The 23067-nt window shown below is 34.1% G+C and overlaps 1 protein-coding gene across 4 annotated transcripts in view; it reads left to right on the top strand.

The window, feature by feature from the left end:
• The window catches only part of PRMT9 (protein arginine methyltransferase 9), a 39672-nt gene that overhangs the window by 12710 nt on the left and 3895 nt on the right, over nt 1-23067 (top strand). For 3 of the 4 annotated variants that reach the window (XM_074274782.1, XM_074274784.1, XM_074274785.1), the window contains 6 exons: nt 59-161; nt 4011-4117; nt 10037-10229; nt 12162-12345; nt 15847-16561; nt 22684-22837. In XM_074274782.1, the coding sequence (XP_074130883.1) occupies nt 59-161; nt 4011-4117; nt 10037-10229; nt 12162-12345; nt 15847-16561; nt 22684-22837 (1456 nt within the window). Of the gene's footprint in view, nt 1-58; nt 162-4010; nt 4118-5144; nt 5290-10036; nt 10230-12161; nt 12346-15846; nt 16562-22683; nt 22838-23067 lie in introns of those variants that run through there. The other variant, XM_074274786.1, reaches the window with a different exon arrangement.

Here is a 23067-nt window from a genome sequence, read left to right as displayed (position 1 = left end):
ATATTTTAATTGCATCATTTAAATAACTTACATATATCTTTAAAAAATCATTCTATAGAGTTTCCCTAGTTGTAACAGAAACTGTCGATGCAGGTTTGTTTGGAGAAGGAATTGTGGAGAGCTTGATTCATGCATGGGAACATTTACTTTTGCCACCAAAGGTAAGTAGCATGAAACTTCTTGAATACATTAGAAATGATTTATTTGTGTGTGTGTGTGTGTGTGTGTGTGTGTGTGTGTGTGTGTGTGTGTGTATGCACATTTTATATTTGAATGTATTTATATTTAGCCTTTTTAAATTTATTGTCAGAATTTTTTAGAGTTTAATTTAAAATTCAAATTATTTTTCTTATTGTGTGTACATTGTTTTGCTAAAACTTAAAAGTAGATAGGTACCTCAAAATACTATTTGAATATTTATTTCTATATACATATATATGTATTTTGTATGTATACATATACATACATATCTACACACAACATACATAGATATATATGCATGCAGATAAGTATAGGGATTCCACATTTTAAAAAAGAGTTGTGAAAGAGTTAAGTAATTATCCTAAGAACTTGAAGAAAAGAATAGTAATTCAAAAACATTCTGTTTGAAAGCCTCTAGAGTCTCTCATAGTGCCTGGCATATAGTAGGCAGTTAATAAATGCTTGTTGATTGATTGAAAACTTAGTGTATTTTAGTCATTAATTTATGCTGTTAACATATTATTAATTATATTAATAACACCATTGTCTTTTATTATATTTTAGAACTAGAAAAATTCCATGCTATAAATACATACATAATATATAGTTATGTAAACAAAGGCAATATTTAAATTGTGGTAGCATTGCTTATTAAAATTCATTCTAGGCATACATTGCCTAACCTTTAATTGGTTCTCTAAGTGCCATACAGTAGGCAAAAAGCTATTAATGGGGAGCAGTTAATTATTTATCTGTCTATTATATAAAATCAGTCATGATCATTTTGTAGTTTACACAGGGGGTAGTCACCAACTATCTGATTGGCGCCTTAGTTGATTGACTAATTAAAGTTGTGACAATATGGAATTTGATTATATAATATGTTTGTGATGTTAATGACATGAAAGTCAAAATTAGAACATTATGCAGCATACTTTAATATTTCAATACATTGTCTATTCAGCATCAGTTTTTAAAGAGTTATGGGTTCTTTTTTTTGGAATTGGTTTCAATGCCCTAAATCAGTGTTTTTCAAAGTGTGATCTGGAGAAACTGAGGGATGGAGATATAGGGGGTTTATGAGACTATTTCAGGGGATCCACAAGGTAAAAACTATTTTCACAAAATACTAAGAAGTTTTAATTTTAAATATAGTAAATATCAATTGCCAGATTCTAAATAAATGAGAATTCTTGGGGGCAGTGGATCTCAATTTTTAAGAGTATAAAGGAATACAGAGACCCAAAAATTTGAGTTGCTCTACTGTAAGTAAGTGGATAGATCTAGCTGTGCTTTTGGAGAAAGTGCTTACATCAGTGAGATCTCAGAGCTAATTTGAATGAATTTAATTTCGCATCTTTTATATGGTTTGGGTCTTGGCAAAAATAATCTGTTTCTGCACAAGTAAAAGAATGTGTCTACTTTGTTCATATTTGTCAGTTCTCACGTCAGGGTAGAAAATTTTGTTCAGATCCATTTATATTAGTGAAAAAAGTTATTCAAATTCACTTTTCTTTTGAAATTATTATAATGTACTCTAGAATTTATCAGCGAAGGGTGTTTGTTTAGACTTACTGTCTGGTCAGTAGAAGTGTGATCAAGAATCTTGTATCACATGGGTAATAGCCTCAAACTGTGGTCTGCAGATGGAGGTAGAGACCTTCTTCCATGAGGGTCACAAGGAAGTATAGCAGGGTACTTTCATTTTCTTTTGTGGAGCAATATAATATAATATAAATTGTCTAAGAAAAAATTGATTTTCTGGGCCAGAGCAGAATTAAATTAAGCTTAGACCTAAAATGTTTTGGGTCTATAAGTTCATTACTTTTGCCTTAAAGGTCAGTTGATGGTTTCAGATATATCTGATCTAGGATAGATATCCTTTCTGCTTCTGGCAAATTATTTATAATAAAAAATAGGCCCTTTTGTGAAATTTTCAACTAGAGGTAGAGATAGTTACTTTTTAACCATATTGATCTAGTTTTCCCCCATTTTATTAAAGTATTTATGACCTTTATAGCCCATATTTTTGAAGATTATAGGATACATATTTAGATTTTTAATTATTTTCATTGTTAAAATAATCTTATAACCCTTTTGCCACACTTTTAATTATTAACATTACTTTTTTAAAGCAGGAGTATTTGCTTAGTGTGCTTAATTTTATTTTCTATGTAAGGGTAAGGCTTTGTTGTTGCAAACCAGAATGACTTAGTTGCTTGTTAATAGTTTTATTCATTGCAAATCATAAACTAATATGTATATGTATGTCATATAATTCAACATGGTTTTTAAATTAAGAAAAAATAAGTTTGAAAAAGGCCTTACAAATCCAAATCCAGTAGTTGTATGTTTGTGGGAATGTTTTAACCTCAGAGAACTTTTGTCTTATTAGGTACATGGATTTATTAATAAAAAAAAGAATAGTTTAAACTTATAGCTTTTTTTAGTTACAATGTGTTCATATGAGCAATAACTCATGTGTTCTTCCTAACAACCTTGTAAATTAGGTAGTGATAATTGTTGTCATTTCTATTTAATAAGTAAACATGTCCTCTAGATAGATTGTGACGTAATAAAGGCCATAAAGCTTTTTAATGGATGATCCAGGACTGAAACGGTTTGGGTTTTTTGTAATGTTGGGACTAGCTTTCTGGAGGACCTTGGGACCAGCCTTGATGTTAGTGCAGGAGGCAGGAAAGTCACCAGGAGGATGGTCAAAAATGGAATCTCCCTCTTCCAGTTCTTTTTCACCCTTATATACCTTATTACAATTACATCATTACAGCATACTATGTATGTGTGTGTGTGTGAACTACAGAACCATCATCTCATCAATTCCAATGAGTTAACACCTTGTTTCAAGTATACTTCTCCAGAGTTGGACTCTACAGTTTTTGGCTCCTAATTCAGAAAGACCATACTTTGCCCCTTTCATAGGATTTGACAAGTCATATGGATGATGCAATTTTCTGAACCAAAGATGTCTAACTTTTTCCTAAAGTCTTGAGATCATCCCAGGCTATGAGTAGTAATTATTCTTGTAGAGATAAGGGTAAGAAATTTGGAGACTTAAAAACTTAGCCCTCTTCTCTACTGAAAGTCTCAACAAACTGTGGAGAGGAAAACATGGTAATATCAACTTGAGAATGATAAAGGAAGGCCTCAGATCCCAATATAATGTTTAGATAGCCTAGTCCTGTAACCTCCATTGCAGTTGCCAAAATTATATTCATCTTTCAGAGGTCCTCTACCATTTTAGATTTGCATCTGATTTAAATTCAGTTCAGTAGGGGCAAGAAGGGGGTACATGACATGGAGAAGGGGGGTATTTTCTTCCATGGAGTTGAAACCATACAGAAATGCTGATGGAAAGTGGAATGATCTGGTAGTCCAGTTTCTGCCGTTTATAGAGGAGAGCTTTGGGAAGAATTTAGAATTTCATTCTTCAGCTTTACAATCTCAGAAGAGAAAAGGCCAGGGGAGGTGGTAGCCAACATTGGAGTTAGCAGCGTGGTGATAATATTAAATGTAAACAGCTTCTCCTGGGAGGGGTTGTAGATGGAGAATAGACTTTAAATGAGGATTACCTAGAGGTTATGAATAGAGTAGTATGGACCGACAATTTTATATTCTATAAAAGTGACTAAATTCTATTGATAACCTAGTATAATTTGGATTGAAAATGTTTAATGAAAGATTATATTCATCTTGAATAATAAAATTAGGTATTCACAATTTAAGATGAATTAATGATACTTATGTTCTAGTATGTATTCATAGGCTAAAATTTTTATTTACATTTTCAGCCTAAAGGTAAAGATGGTAATTGTAAAGAATATGGACAAGTCATACCTGCTGGTGCCATTGTGTTTGGTATGGCAGTGGAGTGTCCAGAAATACGAAGACATCACAGGTAAACGATTTTTTGAGTTGGGTTGGGGGGGAGGGTCATTTGATTTGACTTTAAATATTGATGATTTCTGTGGTTGTTAGTATGATTGATACATGAATTTCTAGTTTCCCCACATTTCCCTTGCCCTAGATTTTTAAAAAATTATAATAAATATTTAACAAAGATAAATAGTCAACTAAGCATAAATATGAAATCTAGAGTCTTATATGAAATCCTTATTTATCAGGAGAGAATAAAATTAAGACTTTTGAAGACATGGATTTTCTCTATTTTTGGTTCTAAGGTTATCTGAAGTTTGACTTTGGCAGGCAAGCAAGCAGGCATTTATTGAGCATTTATTATTATGTGTCAAACATTGCTAAGGGATAAAGTATAGAAATGAAAGTGAAAAGAAAGTCATTCCTTGCCTCAAGGATCTTACATCCTAGTTAATATTCGGGGGAGCTAAAAAGGGAGAGGGTGGGATAGGACAGAGGAAGGGAGCAAAGTCTGGAGAGGAATGAAGGATGGGCCCCACACCCTGAGAGAAGTGCCCCAACATTGCATCTGTCTGTCAAGCCAAGGCAATGTCAGTTGAGGGCACAAACTTTTTTTTTTTTTAAATAGCTTTTTATTGATAAAGCATATGCATGGGTAATTTTTCTTTTTTTCTTTTTTATTAATTTTTTATAATTATAACTTTTTTTTTTTTGGACAGTACATATGCATAGGTAATTTTTTTTTTTTTTTTTTTTTTTTTTTTTTTTTTTTTTTAACCACATTATCCCTTGTACTTCCTTCTGTTCCGAATTTTTCTTCTCCTTCCCTCTACCTCCTCCCCTAGATGGCAGGCATTCCCATACATATTAAGTATGTTATAGTATATCTTAGGTACAATATATATGTGTAGAACCGAATTTTTTTGTTGTTGCAAAGGAAGAATTGTATTTGGAAGCTAAAAATAATCTGGGAAGAAAATCAAAAACAAAAAAATGCTCACAGTTTACACTCATTTCCCAGTGTTCCTTTTCTGGATGTAGCTGATTCTGTCCATCATTGATCAATTGGAATTGGATTAGCTCTTCTCTATGTTGAAGATATCCACTTCCATCAGAATACATCCTCATACAGTATCATTGTTGAAGTGTATAATGAGCTCCTAGTTCTGCTCGTTTCATTCAGCATCAGTTGATGTAAGTCTCTCCAAGCCTCTCTGTATTCCTCCTGTTGGTCATTTCTTACAGAACAATAATATTCCATAACATTCATATACCATAATTTACCCAACCATTCTCCAATTGATGGACATCCATTCATCTTCCAGTTTCTAGCCACTATAAAAAGGGCTACCACAAACATTTTGGCATATACAGGTCCCTTTCCCTTCTTTAATATTTCTTTGGAATATAAGCCCAGTAGTAGCACTGCTGGGTCAAAGGGTATGCACATTTTGATAACTTTTTGGGCATAATTCCAGATTGCTCTCCAGAATGGCCAGACTCTTTCACAACTCCACCAACAATGCATCAGTGTCCCAGTTTTCCCACATTCCCTCCAACATTCATCATTATTTGTTCTTGTCATCTTAGCCAATCTGACAGGTGTGTAGTGGTATTTCAGAGTTGTCTTTCTCTGATCAATAGTGATTTGGAACACTCTTTCATATGAATGGAAATAGTTTTAATTTCATCATCTGAAAATTGTCTGTTCATATCCTTTGACCATTTATCAATTGGAGAATGGCTTGATTTCTTCTAAATTAAAGTCAGTTCTCTATATTTTGGAGATGAAGCCTTTATCAGAACCTTTAACTGTAAAAATGTTTTCCCAATTTGTTACTTCCCTTCTAATCTTGTTTGCATTAGTTTTGTTTGTGCAAAAGCTTTTTAATTTGATGTAATCAAAATTTTCTATTTTGTGATCAATAATGATCTCTGGTTCTCCTTTAGAGACAAATTCCTTCCTCCTCCACAAATCTGAGAGGTAAACCATCCTATGTTCCTCTAATTTATGTATGATCTTGTTCTTTATGCCTAAATCTTGCACCCATTTTGATCTTATCTTAGCATGTGGTGTTAAATGTGGGTTGCATGGGTAATTTTTCAACACTGATCCTTGCAAAAACTTCTGTTCCAGTTTTTCTCCTTCTTTCCTCCACTCTCTCCCCCAGATGACAGACAGTCCCATACATGTTATATGTTAAAGTATGTGTTAAATACAATATATGTATATATATTTATACAGCTATCTTATTGCATAAGAAAAATTGGATTTAGAAAGAAGGTAAAAATAACTTGAGAAGAAAAGAAAAATTGCAAGCAAACAATAACAGAAAAAGTGGAAATGCTATGTTGTGGTCCACACTCATGTCCCAGTGTTCTTTCACTGGGTGTAGCTGGTTCTGTTCGTTACTGATCAATTAGAACTAATTTGGATCCTCTCATTGTTGAAGAGAGCCATGTCCATCAAAATTGATCCTCATATAGTATTGCGTTTGAAGTGTATAATGATCTCCTGGTTCTGCTCATTTCACTCAGCATCAGTTCATGTAAGTCTCTCCAAGCCTCCCTGAAATCATCCTGCTGGTCATTTCTTATAAAACAATAATATTTCATAACATTCATATGCCACAATTTACTCAGCCATTCTCCAATTGATGGGCATCTATTCATTTTCCAGTTTCTAGCCTACAAAAGGGGCTGTCACAAACATTTTGGCACATACAGGTGAGGGCCCAAACTCTTGCAAAATATTATGGGAGTAGGGGGTGGGAATAAAAGACAAGGCACTACCAGTCCATAACATTTTGAAAAGTAGTTAAAAAATGAGCTTGTAGAGCTTCTTGTAAAATATAACTAAGATGCTCAAAGGCATTTGTAGATTCCTCCAATGAAGTCTTTATTAAATGCCAATTGTATGCAACCATTGGGGATACTAATAAACCCTGACCTCAAAAAATGTATTTTTTGTTGGGAAAAACAAGTAAATACAAGATACCTAAAGAGTAAATAAAAATATTTTTCAGAATGGGTGTTGAGGCTCTGGGAACAAGATCTCTTTGAAGTGATATTGGAGCTGAGTCTTGAAAGAAGCTAAGAGAGGATAAAAATGGAATATATTCCTAGCATGGAGAATGTATTTCTAGCCTGTCAAATGCAACATATCTGCCAGCATTTCTTTATTGATATATTTTAATTGTAAACAGTAGTGGGAAACATCACATTTTTAGAATTATCACCTTAGTTATCTGATTTCCTTGAGAAAGTAACTGTGATTGCTAAGAAGTATGGAAGAGGAGATGGATCTGATATGAAGTCTGCTGAAAGCTTGTTTTTATGGCCACTAAGGATTTTAAAAAGAGAAAAGTTCCAAAAGAGTAGAAAGGACTATAAATGGTCCCTTCTGCTTTGATGAAAAAGAAGGATTCATAGGATCATAAGTTTGGAGCTGGGTCGGTTCTTACAGATGGTCTGCCCCAGCTCATTGTACACATGCGCAGACCCTGGGTCTCCTTGAACTTGGGTCTCCTGACTCCAGATCCATTGTTCTGATTAGGGAGGCATCCAAAACGATCCATCTTTTGTGCATTCTCATTTCTCTAATGTTTTCTCAAAATGGGTTAATGCATACATGTGGAGTATCCTTAAAGAACACATGTAAAGGAAGTGACTTTACAAATGATTTTACATATAGTTACAAAACTGAATTATATAGGGAAGATAAAAATGTTATTATGCATGTTATTGATTACTCTTGTTTCTTAAGACTTTGACCTAATAAAATGCAGACTTAAAATCTTTCCTCAAAGAAGATTTATCTAACAGACATTTGCATCATACAAGACTGACAAATGCAGCTACAGATTTAGCAAGGCATCCTGCTGCAACCCACATTCACTAATATCATGGAAAATTCCCTGTTCAGATAAAAGAATTATTTCTATCAGAAATGAAACTCTTTAAATACTAGTTCATTATGTTACATATATTCAGTCCTGGGGCCATTGTGTATAAAATACTTTCCCCCAGAGGTTATTGTTTGTCCTTTGTTCTGGAAGAGGATGTGACCTCAGGGAGGGGAAATGATGACATGCAAGTGACTTGGATGTAAGTGAAGGAGGGCTGGGCAAAGTAACCTGCTTCATTCTGTCCTCCAGAGCCGTCTGGGCCTGGTGATAAAATATGGATGCAGTGGGAGACCTTACCTGTTTTATGCAACAGGTCTCAGCTTGACTGAATCTGTACCCTGTACCCACTTAGTGATGAAGGCTACGGAGCAATTGAGACAAAGAATCTTCTCTTTCACTTAATAATCTGCCAATCTGGGGGGTTTCTGACCAAAGCAGAAGTGGTTGCTATTTATATTCAATTTGAGTCAATCAGGACCCAAACAATGACTACCTGTGTTACCTTGGACCAGTCATTTAATTTTTCTATGCCTCAACTTTTTCATCTGTGAATGGGAGGGGATATGGACCACAGGACCCCTAAAATCCTTTCAGTTTTAAATCTATGAAATTTATCTATAGGAGAAGCCATTTAGTTTATCATTTATAATCAAAGTATATCTATATGAGGAAGAAATCAGGCAAACTACATTGTATTAAGGAAATTTTACAGTGCTTTTCAGTGATACCAGACTACACGTTGCCATAAAATCCCATTTTTAAAAACCAGTATTCGTTTATTGATGCTTTATGCTAGAGAATATGGACCATCCTTATTTTGAAAAAATCCAAGTTAAAATTAATCCAAAAGGCCATGGAAAGACTCATGTATATTCACCAATGACTGGATATCAAGAGATTGCATAAAATAAATTAATTAAATTTCACAAATTTATAATTTTAATAATACATAAATTTCATTTGCTTATGTTTTTTGTACTCTTATTTGGGAAATTCAGAAAGAGTTATTTTGATATGCTTTGCCTATAGATTTTTAATGTATTAATTTTTAATTTATACTTGAGAACAGAATTTCTCAAAAGTATAGTTCTTTTTTGGATATCTCTGCCTGGAGATCTGATTCTTATAAAAGCCAAGTTAAGGATAAAAGCTGTTAAAAATTCAAGAGTTCTGGGAAAATGGAACTGAGGGTTGCTGAATTCTGAGACAACTGGAGACTTTCCATTGTTACTAACTTGATTTCTCCAACTTTACTCCTTGCATAGTATCCTTTAATTAAAAGGGTTGTTAATCTGACACTTAAGTCAGTGTTTGTCTGAGAAAGTTAATGAAATGACCCTATAACCAAGTTGATGGCCTTTTGTGTTGAGGAGGTTTGACTTTCTGAAACTCCAAATTGACATACTATTACAATTTCTTCAAGTGGCTGACCTAAATGTCAAGAGATCTGCTTTAAATTTTAATTGATTTCATAATAAGGTATTGCCAAGGATCACTGAAAATGGTGCCTCAGTGGTGGTGGTGGTTGTTTTTTAATATTTTATTTTTCTACTTATGTGTAAAGATAGTTTTCAACATTCATTTTTGTCAGATTCTGAGTTCCACATTTTTTTCTTCCTCCCTCTCATACTTTCTTCCTTCCTAAGACAGCAAACAATCTGATATGTTATACATGGGCAATCATTTTAAACGTATTTCCATATTAGTCATATTGTGAAAGAAAAATCAGAACAAAAGGGAAAAACTATGAGAGGAAAAAAACAAAAAAAAAAAAAAAAAGGGAGGGGTGAAAATAACTATGCTTCAATCTAGATTCAATCTCCACAGTTCTTTCTCTGGATGCAAATGGCATTTTCCATCCTAAGTCTATTAAAATAGTCTTGGATCAACATATTGCTGAGAAGAGCTAAGTCTATCATAGTTATCACATAATCTTACTTAACAGTTTTTTTTTTTAATGACTCAGTGTGGGATGTGCCTGTTGGATTATAAAAATATAAATGTTACTTTTTTTTCCCCCTCTTCCTCAACAGGCTAGGTGTTCAGGATATTGCTGGTGTTCATTTACCAGCATCTGTGAAATTTCAGAGTCCTGCATATTCTTCTGGAGATTTTGAAGAAACAATTGAACCTTATACAACTGAAAAAATGAGTCGAGTTCCTGGGGGCTATTTACCTCTAACAGAGTCCTTTGAAACTATGGCAGTCAATTTCAATAATCTTCAGGTAAACAACTCCTTGGATTATTAAATTATTATTGCTACTTTAAAATTTACTATATAATCACTGAAATTTTGTGTATTATCATCTAAAGTTCTAGAGACTGCCAAATAATAAATATATAATATGCTGCTTTTAAAATTTGATCCATTTATCAAAGGATATGAACAATTTTCAAATGATGAAATTGAAATTATTTCATTCATATGAAAGAGTGTTCCAAATCATGATTGATCAGAGAAATGCAAATTATGACAACTCTGAGAAACCACTATACACCTGTCAGATTGCCTAAGATGAGAGGAAAAAGTAATGATGAATGTTGGAGGGAATGTGGGAAAACTGGGACACTGATGCATTTTTGGTGAAGTTGTGAATGAATCCAACCATTTTGGAGAGCAATCTGGAATTATGCCCAAAAAGTTGTCAAACTGTGCATACTCTTTGATCCAGCAGTGCTACTACTGGGCTTATATACCAAGGAAATACTAAAGAAGGGAAAGGGACCTGTATGTGCCAAAATGTTTGTGGCAGCCCTTTTTGTAGTGGCTAGAAACTGGAAAATGAATGGATGCCTATCAATTGGAGAATGGTTGGGTAAAATTGTGGTATATGAATGTTATGGAATATTATTGCTCTGTAAGAAATGACCAGCAGGAGGAATACAGAAAGGCTTGGAGAGACTTACATGAACTGATACTGAGTGAAATGAGCAAAACCAGGAGATCATTATACACTTCAACAACAATACTGTATGAGGATGTATTCTGATGGAAGTGGATATCTTCAACAAAGAGAAGATCTAATTCAGTTCCAATTGATCAATGATGGACAGAATCAGCTACACCCAGAGAAGGAACACTGGGAAATGAGTGTAAACTGTTTGTATTTTTGTTTTTCTTCCCAGATTATTTTTACCTTCTGAATCCAATTCTCCCTGTGCAACAAGAAATTTGGTTCTGCACACATATGTTGCATCTAGGATATTCTATAACATATCTAACATGTATGGGACTGCCTGCCATCTAGGGGAAGGGGTGGGTGGAAGGAAGGGAAAAATTGGAACAAAAGTAAGTGCAAGGGATAGTGTTGTAAAAAATTACCCATGCATATGTACTGTCAAAAAAATTATTATTATAAAATTTAAAAAATATTTAAAATAAAATAAAATTTGATCCATTTAAGATAATTTTTAGATTAAATTGTCCCAAATTTGATGCATGTTTGATCTTGATTAAGGGTAGAGATGAGAAAGATATATTTATTTTTTTCACTATTTCCTTTTCTGTAGAAAAACATAACAGGCTCCATAACTAAAGATCAGCATATAAATTTTTTTACTCATTATTGATTTATATTCTACACATAAATCATGGCCATTATTTTAGTGATTTCTTCTGACTATAGGCTGAAAGTAGCATATCAAACAATGGAAACCTAGGACTAAGAATCCAAGTCTCTTGATTGTTAATTCAGTACTTTTTGTATGTGTTTATAACTATTATGCTGTGTTTTGATAAGGCATCATATTGTCGTAGATGAAGGTGCTGACCTTAGTTAAGGAACTTTTCTTTAAGATTCTGAGACATTAATAGTTATATGACCTTTGGGCACATCTTAAATTCCATAGGTTCCCTTTAGATCATGAATAGTTTGTGATGGGAGGAAATGGCCTTACACTGAGAGTTCTTCATGCTGACAGAAACCTAGATCCTATTTGTATTTGCATATACTGAATTAAAAGAAGGTTAAACCTCTTTTTAATTTGGAGAATGCTTCATGAACATATCTTTGCTGAGAAATTGAATTTGGAGATAGTGAAATATTTTAATAATACTTGGGTGGACTGTTAATACTGTGTGTATATTTGTGTATACCCTTTTACTTGTGTATTAAATATTAAATCTAATAGCTTTTAAAATTTCTTTTCTTGATTAGGAACTAAAAAGTCTTGCAACCAGAAATCCTCATCAGCTAAGTATTCCTGTCATTCGGGAAGGAGTGTTAGATGCCATTATAGTCTGGTTTGTGCTTCAGCTTGATGATGAACACAGTTTATCAACCAGTCCTCATGAAGAGACATGTTGGGAACAAGCTGTCTACCCTGTGCAGAACCTCCCAGGTGTGTGCTTAGTTTGTTTTATGAGTGGTTGGCTTGAGTCCTGATTGTTTGTAATGGTGGAAGTGAAGGGAGGGCTGGGAAGAAAACCTTAAGTCAGAGCTCAGTGTAACTCAGAGGAGAGGGACATTCATTTTACCTTTCAGGAATTTATAGAATTTTATTTTCACCTGTACTTTCAAAGTAAAGCTGAACTGCCCTGGCTCTCAGTGAGTCACGACTTTTTGTTCTGGGGACTACATACTTTGGGGAGGGGCAACATAGAGTAGGAGATAAGAATTAGTTGCAAAGACTGGAAAACCTGGGTTCAAGTTCTGTTTGAAATCTGCTGGCTCTATGATATCCTCTTGGTGTCTTCAGGCAGCTTTCAAAACAGTTTCAGAATAGAATAGTTTTTATTAGTAGAGGGTATTTCCTAACTAGGAGTTCTGTATTCCAATGAAATCACAGTTTTAGATTAAATTTGTGTCTATGCACCTGTGCATGCGCGCACACACAAACAGAGTAGGATACACTTATTTCTTTTGATGTTGATGGAACTTGTTTAAAGGAAAATAAGCAAATAGAAGTTTTTGAGAAACAGTGTTGTACACTGAAGAAAGAGAAAATCTGATTCAGATCCTATCTTTTTGTCACTGAATGTGATCTGATCTTGGCCTAAGGGGTCAGATTTCTGAGCTCCTTTCCAACCCAAATTGTTTATCTTGTGATCCTGATCTTAGGATCCCAACCTGCTCTGTGATAATTATGGAATCACTGGCTTAGTGCAATCACTGGGGCTTTTCCTGGGCCGTCTTGTTGGATCACTTGGACTCTAGTTAAGAGGGGTTGGGAAAGCTTCATTTTCATTGTCATTGGTGGGGGGAAATTCACTGATGGTAGTAGATTGCTAGCAACTGAATGGAAATTAAGGTCCTGTATGCACAATCTATAAGTGCTCCCTAACTCACACCCTTTAAAATATTTTATTTTGTAGGACTCTGAGTAGTACCTTTTGTCCTGAAATAACTGATTGTTGATTCATCAGAATTGGGAGCTTAACTTTAAATATGAAATTGAAAACCTCAGACTCTCAATGGACTAATAAAATCCTTAAATTAAGGAACAGCATGTACTTAGGTGAGAGAGAATGAAGATGGAGAGTAATTCTCAAAAGACCGAAATATCTATGTTAAGAAATCTTTTTATTTTTAATTCACCTGATGCATGTGAATTGTGCTCAGTCTTTCATTTTGACGCTTTGCTTTTTAGATGTGTTTCTTGTGTACTACTGATGGTGGGGTTCTGCCTTTTTTGTTATATTGGATTATTTAGTCTTTTCACATGTGAATTTGTGAGTTTTAACTTTTAACTTTCCTCCTCTGGTTTCTTTAATATTGCTTGAAAAATGTTTTTAGTCCTTTCTTCTTTGCTCAATGTTTTATCCTTGCTGGAGGTTTTGCATAAAGTGCTTTGATGTGCTATTCCTTTCCCATAGTCTTCTCTTCTCTTCTCTTCTCTTCTCCAGTTTGTCCATCTGTCCCCTAGGTTTTTTTCTACCTTATAATTATGAAGAGTTAAGTGGAAAATTTGGAAGGAAAATAAGGGAAATCTGAATATGATTATAAGCAGGAGAGATTGGGAATGATTGAGGAAAGATGCTGGAGGAGGAGGAGGAGGAGGCACAATTAAGAACAAGGTCAAGAGAGCCTTGGTGAGAAGATTGTAACCCCTTTCCTTCCCTCTCCACTTTTTGACTGAAGAAGAATAAAGATAAAAGGTTAAAAAAAAAAAAAAAAGCAATAGTTAAAGATGTAGAGAAGTTTTAAGGTTCGGAGGAGGACACATGAGGGAAATTGGAAGCGGCTAACGATCCTGATCTTAATAAAAAGATAAACTGATATATAAATTCCTTTTTCTATTTTTATTTTTCTGATCTTTTCAATCTTAAGGAAAAGACATTTTAAGAACTAGAGTAAGAAGTCCTTTCATAGTTGCTTTTATTTTCTTCACCTGAAATCTTTTGTATTTTCCAAACACATATATTTCATATTTATCGTGGTTTTATCATTAAGTTTAATCTGATAGGCCTATGTCATCTTGGACTTGTTTATGGAAAAACCTCTTTTGTCTTTTCTTGTATTCATGTATTGCCCTGGATGAAAAATTCATAGACAACCCTACTGGTGATGAACTTTTTTGTATCTCAGTTTAGATCATCTTGGGGCAAGAGTTTGGGACCTAAGTGGGAGAGTAAGAGGCTACTTTCATTTCATCTCCTGTTCCCCAAAATTTATTAAGGTCTCAGAAAAGGAAAAAAGTGGCATTCTAAATATTAGTCTGTCTTAAACTATCTTCTGTTTCTCTACAAAAGGCAGAATTTTAAAAATCTGATACAGAAAAAGACTACCCATGCTCTTTGGGTATTTGTGGACCCCTGGTTAAGATCCTGTAGAAAAGAAGAAATAAACCTCTGTTTGGCATTTAGCTCTCCGGTTCTAACCTATCTTTCTAGGCTTGTCCAGTAGGACAGTCCCACTTCTCTCCCTCTCATGTAAGAATTATTCTTTTAATGAGATTGATGTTTTCATGTAAATCTTTTATTTTATTTTTTTTTTGTTCATTTTGCTTTAGTTCATAGTCTTTCATTATCCCTGAAATCATTGATTTCCTCATTTTTTCTCCTAAAGAATCTTTAGTGGCTGCTGTGGGGCAAAATACAGTATTTGTGGCTTGACTTTTAAGCCTTCCACAGTATAGTTTAGCTTCCACATATCTAATTCAAAGTCACAAGCTCTCTGCCTTAGTCAGACTGTCCTTGCAGTTCTCTATTCCTGACATTCCATCTCTTTCCTCTGTACTTTCATAGTTAGTTCCCCACATCCAGGAAGCCCTCCTTCCTCACCTCAGCTTCATTAAAGATTTGGCTTTGTGCAGTTCAGATTTTACATCCTATAGGAGATTTTTTTGTGTTATCCTTTGAAGTTATTTTGTGTGTGTGTATATGTGTATGTGCACATACACATACACACACATTCATATGTTTTGTGGTTATTTAATATTTATTTTTATTTATCAATCTACCTGTTGTATTCCCTGTAGAACATAAACTCTTTGAGGCCAGAGACCATTTTTTTTCTCAGTCATTAGTGCTTACTATATAGTGCTTTGTATTTATAAAGGACAACTCATGTTTATTGAACTGAAGGTCCAACTGAGGCACCTTCAAGAAACTTTTCCAAAGACCTGACCTCTTCTATTCCCATTATTTAATTATTTTATATCTTCATGTTTAATTATTAATATCTCAAGTGTTAATGCTTTATAGATTATAAAACACATTGCCCAAGTAAATTTTAAGCTCCTTGAGAGTAGACATGTTTTATTCTGCTTTCAAGTAATGTAATAATGCATATCTTCTAATTTTATTTCCAAAATCCTGTCAACACTGCATTTTTATTTGAATTAATTATTGTGCTTCTCTCTCTCTTCTTCCTCTCCCCTCAACTCCCAACCTTATTGAAGATTATTTTGTGAAGCCTGGAGACTTTGTGATGATGGAAGTTTCTTGCCTGGACTGTTACTTGAGAATCCAGAATATCCGTATTTTAAATGCTGATCGTGGAATGGATGTTGAGAGAGGTTCCAACAAAAATGAGGAAGAGTCCCTTGTTTTAGGTAGTGAAGCTGAACTCTGTAGTGCCCTGGCTAGCCTTCAAACCAGTAAACCAGATGAAGTCAGGCAGACATGCACCCTGGAATCCACAGAAATCGCTTTGCTTAACAACGCTCCCTATCATGAAGGGTTTAAAGCTGCTATGAGGAAAGTGCTAACCTCCCTGACCCCAGACAAACAGTTACAGATCATGGACGTTGAAGGCCTCGGGGGAGAGGTGAACTCTGGAAATGCCCAGGATGGCAATGCCCTCCCTGACCCCTTGTACGTGCTGGATGTTTCTGAGGGCTTTTCCATTCTCCCCATCATTGCTGGCACTCTGGGGCCGGTGAAGCCTTACAGTTCTGTGGAGAAGGAGCAGCACCGGCTCACCCTGGACCTCATTTCTGAAGCCAATCACTTTCCTAGAGACATGCTCGAGTTTTGGCTGAGACGAGTAGAAGATGATGGCGCCGTTCTGCAGAGACCCAAGTCGGACAAACTCTGGGGCATTATCATCTTGGATGTAATTGAGCCCTCTGGCCTTATTCAGCAGGAGATGATGGAAAAGGCAGCAATATCCAGGTAGTGTGCCCCCCCCCCCCCCCCACGAGGTTTGTCTGCACATCTGACCTTAATAGTCAATTGCACATTTGTTGCCGTGAAAAGGAGTTAGTTTTGTGTACACAGAAAATCAGAGACTTGTTTGTGTTCTTCTCCTTGACAGAGTTCTCATGTTTGCTTTTCCTACTTGGGTAATTAATGTCTCATGCAAACCAAGAATCCCTTCGTAATTGGAGAAGTCCATAGAAAACAATGGCATTTGGGCAGCCTCTAAGTGATTAGAGTTGGAATGTAGATTCAAAGTTCAGAGTATGTAGAGATGATTTAATTTCTTCTATGCGTTGGCTGTGCAAAAAGCACTTAAAACTATATTTATTTACATTTATATTTTGCTAGGTCTTAAGGCCTGTTCTGTTTTTACCATGATCTTTCTTAGGGAGGGAAGAGTGTTACTTAAAGAAAACTTGACTTTTATATATGGCATTGAAAACAGAAAATTGAGTAAATCTTTAGGTCTTACAGTTCTATTTAGTTGGAATGGAAAGAACAAAAATACTTAATTTGGGGAATTCTTTTGAATAAGGTATAGTAGGAAAAAATATGTTTAAAAAATGTAAAGATTTCATAGTCAATTGGAGTTCTTTTGCAGGAAATGTAGAAAAGTACAGATTGGAAAAGTGACTGTTAGTAAAAGACAGATGAATTGAAGGAAGAAAGAAATTGTAAAAGTGCCAGAAAACCCCCAAACATTCCATACCTTTCAGTGTAGTTGCTCTACCAAGCCATATACTTACTCCAGTGATGCTGTTATTGCTCAGAGATATTCTGGAACTCCCCTTTTGTAATTGCCTTCAGAAAACTGCAATACAGTCTTGTGATTGTTGTTGGTGACAAATTTCCAGGCTTTGGGGGTGGGCTTGATTTTTGGAACTAGCTAACAGTCATTCAGAGCCAAAACCAGTGAGGACATATCATCAAACTAGATAGTTTGTTGTATTATTCATCTCATAGTGGGTTGAGAGCTAGCCTTGAATGTAGAGGCTGATTTTTTTTTGGTGGCCCCATAAATTTAGCATTTCAATCCCCCAAATTTTTATGACCAGTACTATTATAAGAGTAGTCTCTAAGTTGGCTACTTTGCCAGTGTAACACTTAATGGAATGTATAAATTCTGGTATGTTTATAGTCAGTATCTTTAGTTTTTACTTATGTCTTGCATTAAGCAACATAAGATATAATAAGAAATCTTGGAAAGGAATATTTACAAGTTAGATATTTTTGGAGGTGAGGGTGGAGTTAGAAGGAGGATTATGAAGTAGGCAAGTTGTTCTTTGTGGGTGATTGTCTAGTTTGTATGGTTAGTTACAGTAGATAGAATACAAAACTGATGACTTTCTCTGCTAATTGCAGACATGTTTGTTGTTTTTTACCTTGTAAATTTTTCAGAGCAAGCCCTTGGGTAAATAATATTTGCTTCTGAATCTGAGAGGATGCAGGAAATTACTATGCAGGAAGTAAATTTATTATTGTTTGTGAAGGATTATATTCCTTAATTAAGTAGTATTTTTTGAGTGTTATATAATTTTGAGTTTTCTCCTCTGAAATTTCATGGTCTGGGGTTTGTTGTTTTCTTTTTCATTTGCATATTTTAACTTCCAATTATCTGTCTCATTTCCCATAACTGTTCCTCAAAGGTAGTTATCCAAAAACTTCTCACAGTTTTGTGCACTTTAGATGCTCACTGAATATTTGTCACATTGAATGAGTGTTCCCAGATTATTCTTGAAAGTTAAAGTTTAATGTAAAAAAATTAACTAGTAATAATCATGAAACAAGATATTTCACTAATTCAGTAGATTCAGGATTCCATTGATGTGAGTATTTTCCAAACCTGCACTTCCATGGTTTTCATTCTGTGTGATTTCTTATTCTTCTATAAGACGTGCAAAATGGTGGAGGCCTTCCTCTAAATCTTCTGAGTTTCTCTAGGTACAAATGCAGCACTTGGCTGATGATCTCTAATCTCTTGCTGTTTTTGCCCATCTGGCCTCTTCCTCTTCTGATTAGACCTTTCTTAGAAAGTACTTTTATGCCATATTTTACATGCATATTTACATCATTATTGGTGATAAAATTCAATATGTGTTCCTTCACTATTCTTCACTACCCCCATTTTTGATCCTAGAGCATGTGATATTACTTGATTTGTTGCTGTGTAGCATTGTTGGAAGAATAACTGTTAAAAAGGGAGCAGCTTGGAATTGTTGAGAATGCTGTGCAATTTTGCAAATTCAACTCAGTCTGCTCCCTTTTTCCTGTTTGGTTATGGGCTTAGCTAATTGTCAGTGTCTGTACAACATATATAAATAGGTTTTGCCTAAATGGATTGTAGTCTAATTGCATGTCATAGTATGAATAATATTTATTCTTTATTTTTATTTAGAAATCAGATAAATGGAAATGAATGTATGAAGGATAAGGTAGTTCAGAACCAACTATCCTCAGAGATATATTTCATACCCATTTACCATTGCATTCTTTCCTGAGGAGCCTGATTGCTTGCTAAGCCTGTCCTCCCATGCTTCCTTACTTCCTTATGGATTTTTGTGTTGAGTATTATGAAAGCTTTTCCCCACTTAAGATTCTCTGTTGCTATACTTAAGCCTTCTGAAAAAAGGGAAGGGGAAAGAATGGCATATATTTAGAATGGATATATTACAAATCCAATCTCCCTTTACTTTTAAAAAAAAAAAGTTTCTTCTTTTTAGAACTGCCATTTTTGGCTAGGTTTTGGAATTGGGACATATTTTACCATCAGAGGCACAGATGGCACTGAGGCAATATTTGGCTTTGCAAAGGATTCCTTTGAGGAGTCTGGCAACAGCAGTGGTATGAGCAATAACAAAACACTCTTTAACAGTAGCAAATCTAAACAGACATGAATTTTGGTTATTTTTTTAAATCATACCATCTGAACATAGCTAAAGAACATTACTTTGCTTAATAGAAGACTGAGAAAATGAATGACTTCTAGGATATTTTCATTTTAAACAATGTGGAATACATACTTTAAGGATTTTCTATCTACTAGCTGAGTAGGATTTTGGCTACACATATTTATGAGTTCTTCATGCATTTTTGTCTCAGTGCTTAGAATTTTTTGACAACCTATTTAGGCAATTGTTTGTGGATTAGCTGATTTACCATTTTTTCTTGTTAGAGCACATTTTAAGTAGGTCATTCACCTTTATGCTTTCTTTAATTTTACTATATTTTTCCTTTAAATTCATGAAATGGCACCCTCTTGTGCCAACCATGAGCTATATCTGGATGTGGATAAAACAACCAGAAGATTTAAGGATAATTTATTTCAATGCTGTCTGTACTCTTAAGAAAAATTATATAGATTTTTTTCCCCCAATAAAATAAATCACTACATTTTAACATAATTTTATTTGTTCCGATAAATTTGGTGAAGTTTTAGCATATTGTATTATACATATTCTATTTCAAGAAATCAGACAGGAACCACTAGTTCTTCCAAGTAAATTGATTTGGCCATGCTGATGATTTTTGAGAGTATTCAAAATTACATCTTGTGTGTTATCTACCTAGAGATTTAGAACTTTTGTCAACTCAGTTAAAAAAAAATACTCAGATGGAAGGCTTTTTTGCTTGATTTTATTTAATGTTAGATAAGAAGATGAGATACTCAGTTTTGTAAGGAGCCAGCAGAATTAATCATTGAAAGTTAAAATATCTATTTGCATGAAAATGCTTATTTGGGGAAATGTAATATTTTGATTGAATGAAATTTTTCTAGTTAATTGAGAATTGAAGTTTTTAGAGAGTGAAAATGCTCAAAACAAAATTGTTCAAAGCAAAATTCTTGGCCATGTGTGTCAGTTTTCTTAAAGTGTGTTTTATTTGATGTCCCAATTCTGCATTTTTAGAATCTGGGAATTTTATGAACAGTACATGTACATCTTTAATCTAGCAGTGTCAGTACATTTTGAAAGAGACCTCATAAAATAAAATGTTAAGCTGCCTGTGAGGACAATTTTTCCCATAGTCTCAGAAAGATAAAAAGCTTCAAAATCCTCTGAAATGAGACATGGTGGATGAAAAACAATGTAGTCATTATAATAAAATTCCTTAGTAGAGTTGAAGTAACACCTTGTTGGCAATAATTTAACATATATATAGTTATAGGTATTTCAAATATACCCAAATATGTTCTTTTATCTGATGATTGGTGGGCAAATTTTGAGTTGATATCTTTTGATCAGACCTTTTTCAGGGTAGTTATTTGAGGGGACCATTTTCTGGGTAAACATACCTGTTGACTGAAATATGACTTTTTTGTATGTAAAAAAACTTGAGAATATTAATGGAAATGAGAACTGAATCTAGCATTTCTCTATACATGTAAACATGCTGGGAAAATATTTTAATTTAATTTGAAAATTTTTGGACAAATTATTCCCCTTTAATATACTACCTTATTCTCTACCCTTTCACTATTTGCCAAAAAAAGGAAAACTACCAAAACTTCCTTTGTGACAAATAATCCTAGTCAAACATAACAAATCCCCAATTGGCCTTGTCTAAAAATATATTTCTTGTTTTGCACCATTCATCAATCTCTTTTGTCACGAGATGAGTAGCATGTTTCATCATTGACTATCTTATAGAGATATGGTTGATCATGGTTTTTAAGTCAACCAGTTGAAGTTTACAATGTGTAGTCATCATATAAATCTTGCCTTTGCATCCCTCATGTTTCATTTTCTTAATTTATTCTTTCATCAGAGTTTTGTTTCCTTGAGGAGGCTTCCTTGATTTATCTAAAGAAAAAGACTTTTGTACAACTTGTATTTTTATCAAATTCCCATCTTCATTCCAAGAACTGTCACTAACCTTGCCAGTGCATATGTAAAGCTTGATCACTTCATAATGATGGGAAATTGTACTATACTTACAATTAAGTACATGATTTCATTAGTCCGATTTTCTCTTACCAGTTGGCTTTTTATGAATTGTTGTGGCATAAATAAAATCCATCACCTAGTAATTCAGATTCCAGTTTTGAATCTCATTAAAACCTTGCTAAACTTTTCTGTAGTTGACAGAGACATACAGACTTTGGTTGAGCCTATATTTGAAACCTTTTTAGCTTGGTGAAGGACCAACTGGCATAGCTTTAGGAAACTCGGAGTGACCTCCATGCTATTTGTATTATACAAATAGTGAAATGAGTATTTTAGGATAGTCTACTATCCAATAGCAATGAGGTGATAATCGTGTTTATGAATGTTCTTTATAAAAAATTGTTATGGGGCAGCTAGGTGGCGCAGTGGATAGAGCGCCAGCCCTGGAGTCAGCCCTAGTTCAAATCTGGTCTCAGACACTTAACACTTCCTAGCTGTGTGACCTGGGCAAGTCACTTAACCCCAGCCTCCAAAAAAAAAAAATTGTTATAAAAATTTTTTTGTTTGTAAGTGTTCTTGAACTCACTAATCATAAATTTTGGTCACTGGCAATTTTTCTTTCAAAAGAAATATACATGTAAGAGACTAGAATAATACTGATTTGGAAAGATTGAAAGAAGTTCCCATGTAAATTAATTAATTCTGAATTGAAGAAATGGATATATATTATTTTCATTATTATTTCTTTTAGCCTAGTAAGTTTATATTTTCTCAGTTTCTATTTCAACTTAACATTTTTCACCTATTTCAATTACATAACCCTCTTTCATCATTGTGGATGGGCCTAGGAAACTTGGGTAGCCCTCATCACCCAATATAAATTCATTGTCCTCAAAATTTGTGGCATATTGTCTTAGATCTGGTTGGAATATGTTGGTCATTTGCCTAGAGTTTATTGAGCCAAGATCTCAATATTTTTCTTATTGGTACTAAATTTAGTTCTATGGACATGGAATTGATGTTTTTCTAGAATATAGGTAAGCTACAATTACCTTCATATCTGTTTTAGATATATATGATATTGAACTGTACTATTTTTTTCAGCTTTGAACAGCAAACAGCTCTTAAGTTCACATGTTTATTCTTCCTTTTGATATTTACAAATAAATGTTAATAGTTCAGTTTTTCTTTAAACATTTCTACCTTTTATAGGTGTTTATTACAGTCTGGAGGCAAAATCTTTCCTCAATATGTACTCATGTTGGGGATGCTTGTGGAATCACAGACATTGGTTGAAGAAAACGCTGTTCAAGGGACAGAGCCAACTCTTGGACTGAATATAGCACCTTTCATTAACCAGTTCCAGGTAGAGTTCTTTTTTTTTTCCCCTATAAATTTTAAAATCTGGGTTTCTTATAAATCAGAGCTCTAGAGAAAAAGAGATTGCTAGTTTCTTCTTAATCCACATAAGTATTCCTTGGAAATAATTTAGTCTACTAATAATGTTTTAGGGAAACTGTGTTTCCTACAAAAAAGGGAACTTTTTTTTTTTTTTTTTTTGATATTTGGAAATAAAGGATTTTCAAACATTCCTGA

Source organism: Sminthopsis crassicaudata, chromosome 6, assembly GCF_048593235.1.
Source record: "Sminthopsis crassicaudata isolate SCR6 chromosome 6, ASM4859323v1, whole genome shotgun sequence".
In the NCBI taxonomy this organism is placed as follows: Eukaryota; Metazoa; Chordata; class Mammalia; order Dasyuromorphia; family Dasyuridae; genus Sminthopsis; species Sminthopsis crassicaudata.
The sequence above is the reverse complement of the archived record's forward strand: the minus strand, read 5'-3'. Positions and strand labels throughout refer to the sequence as shown.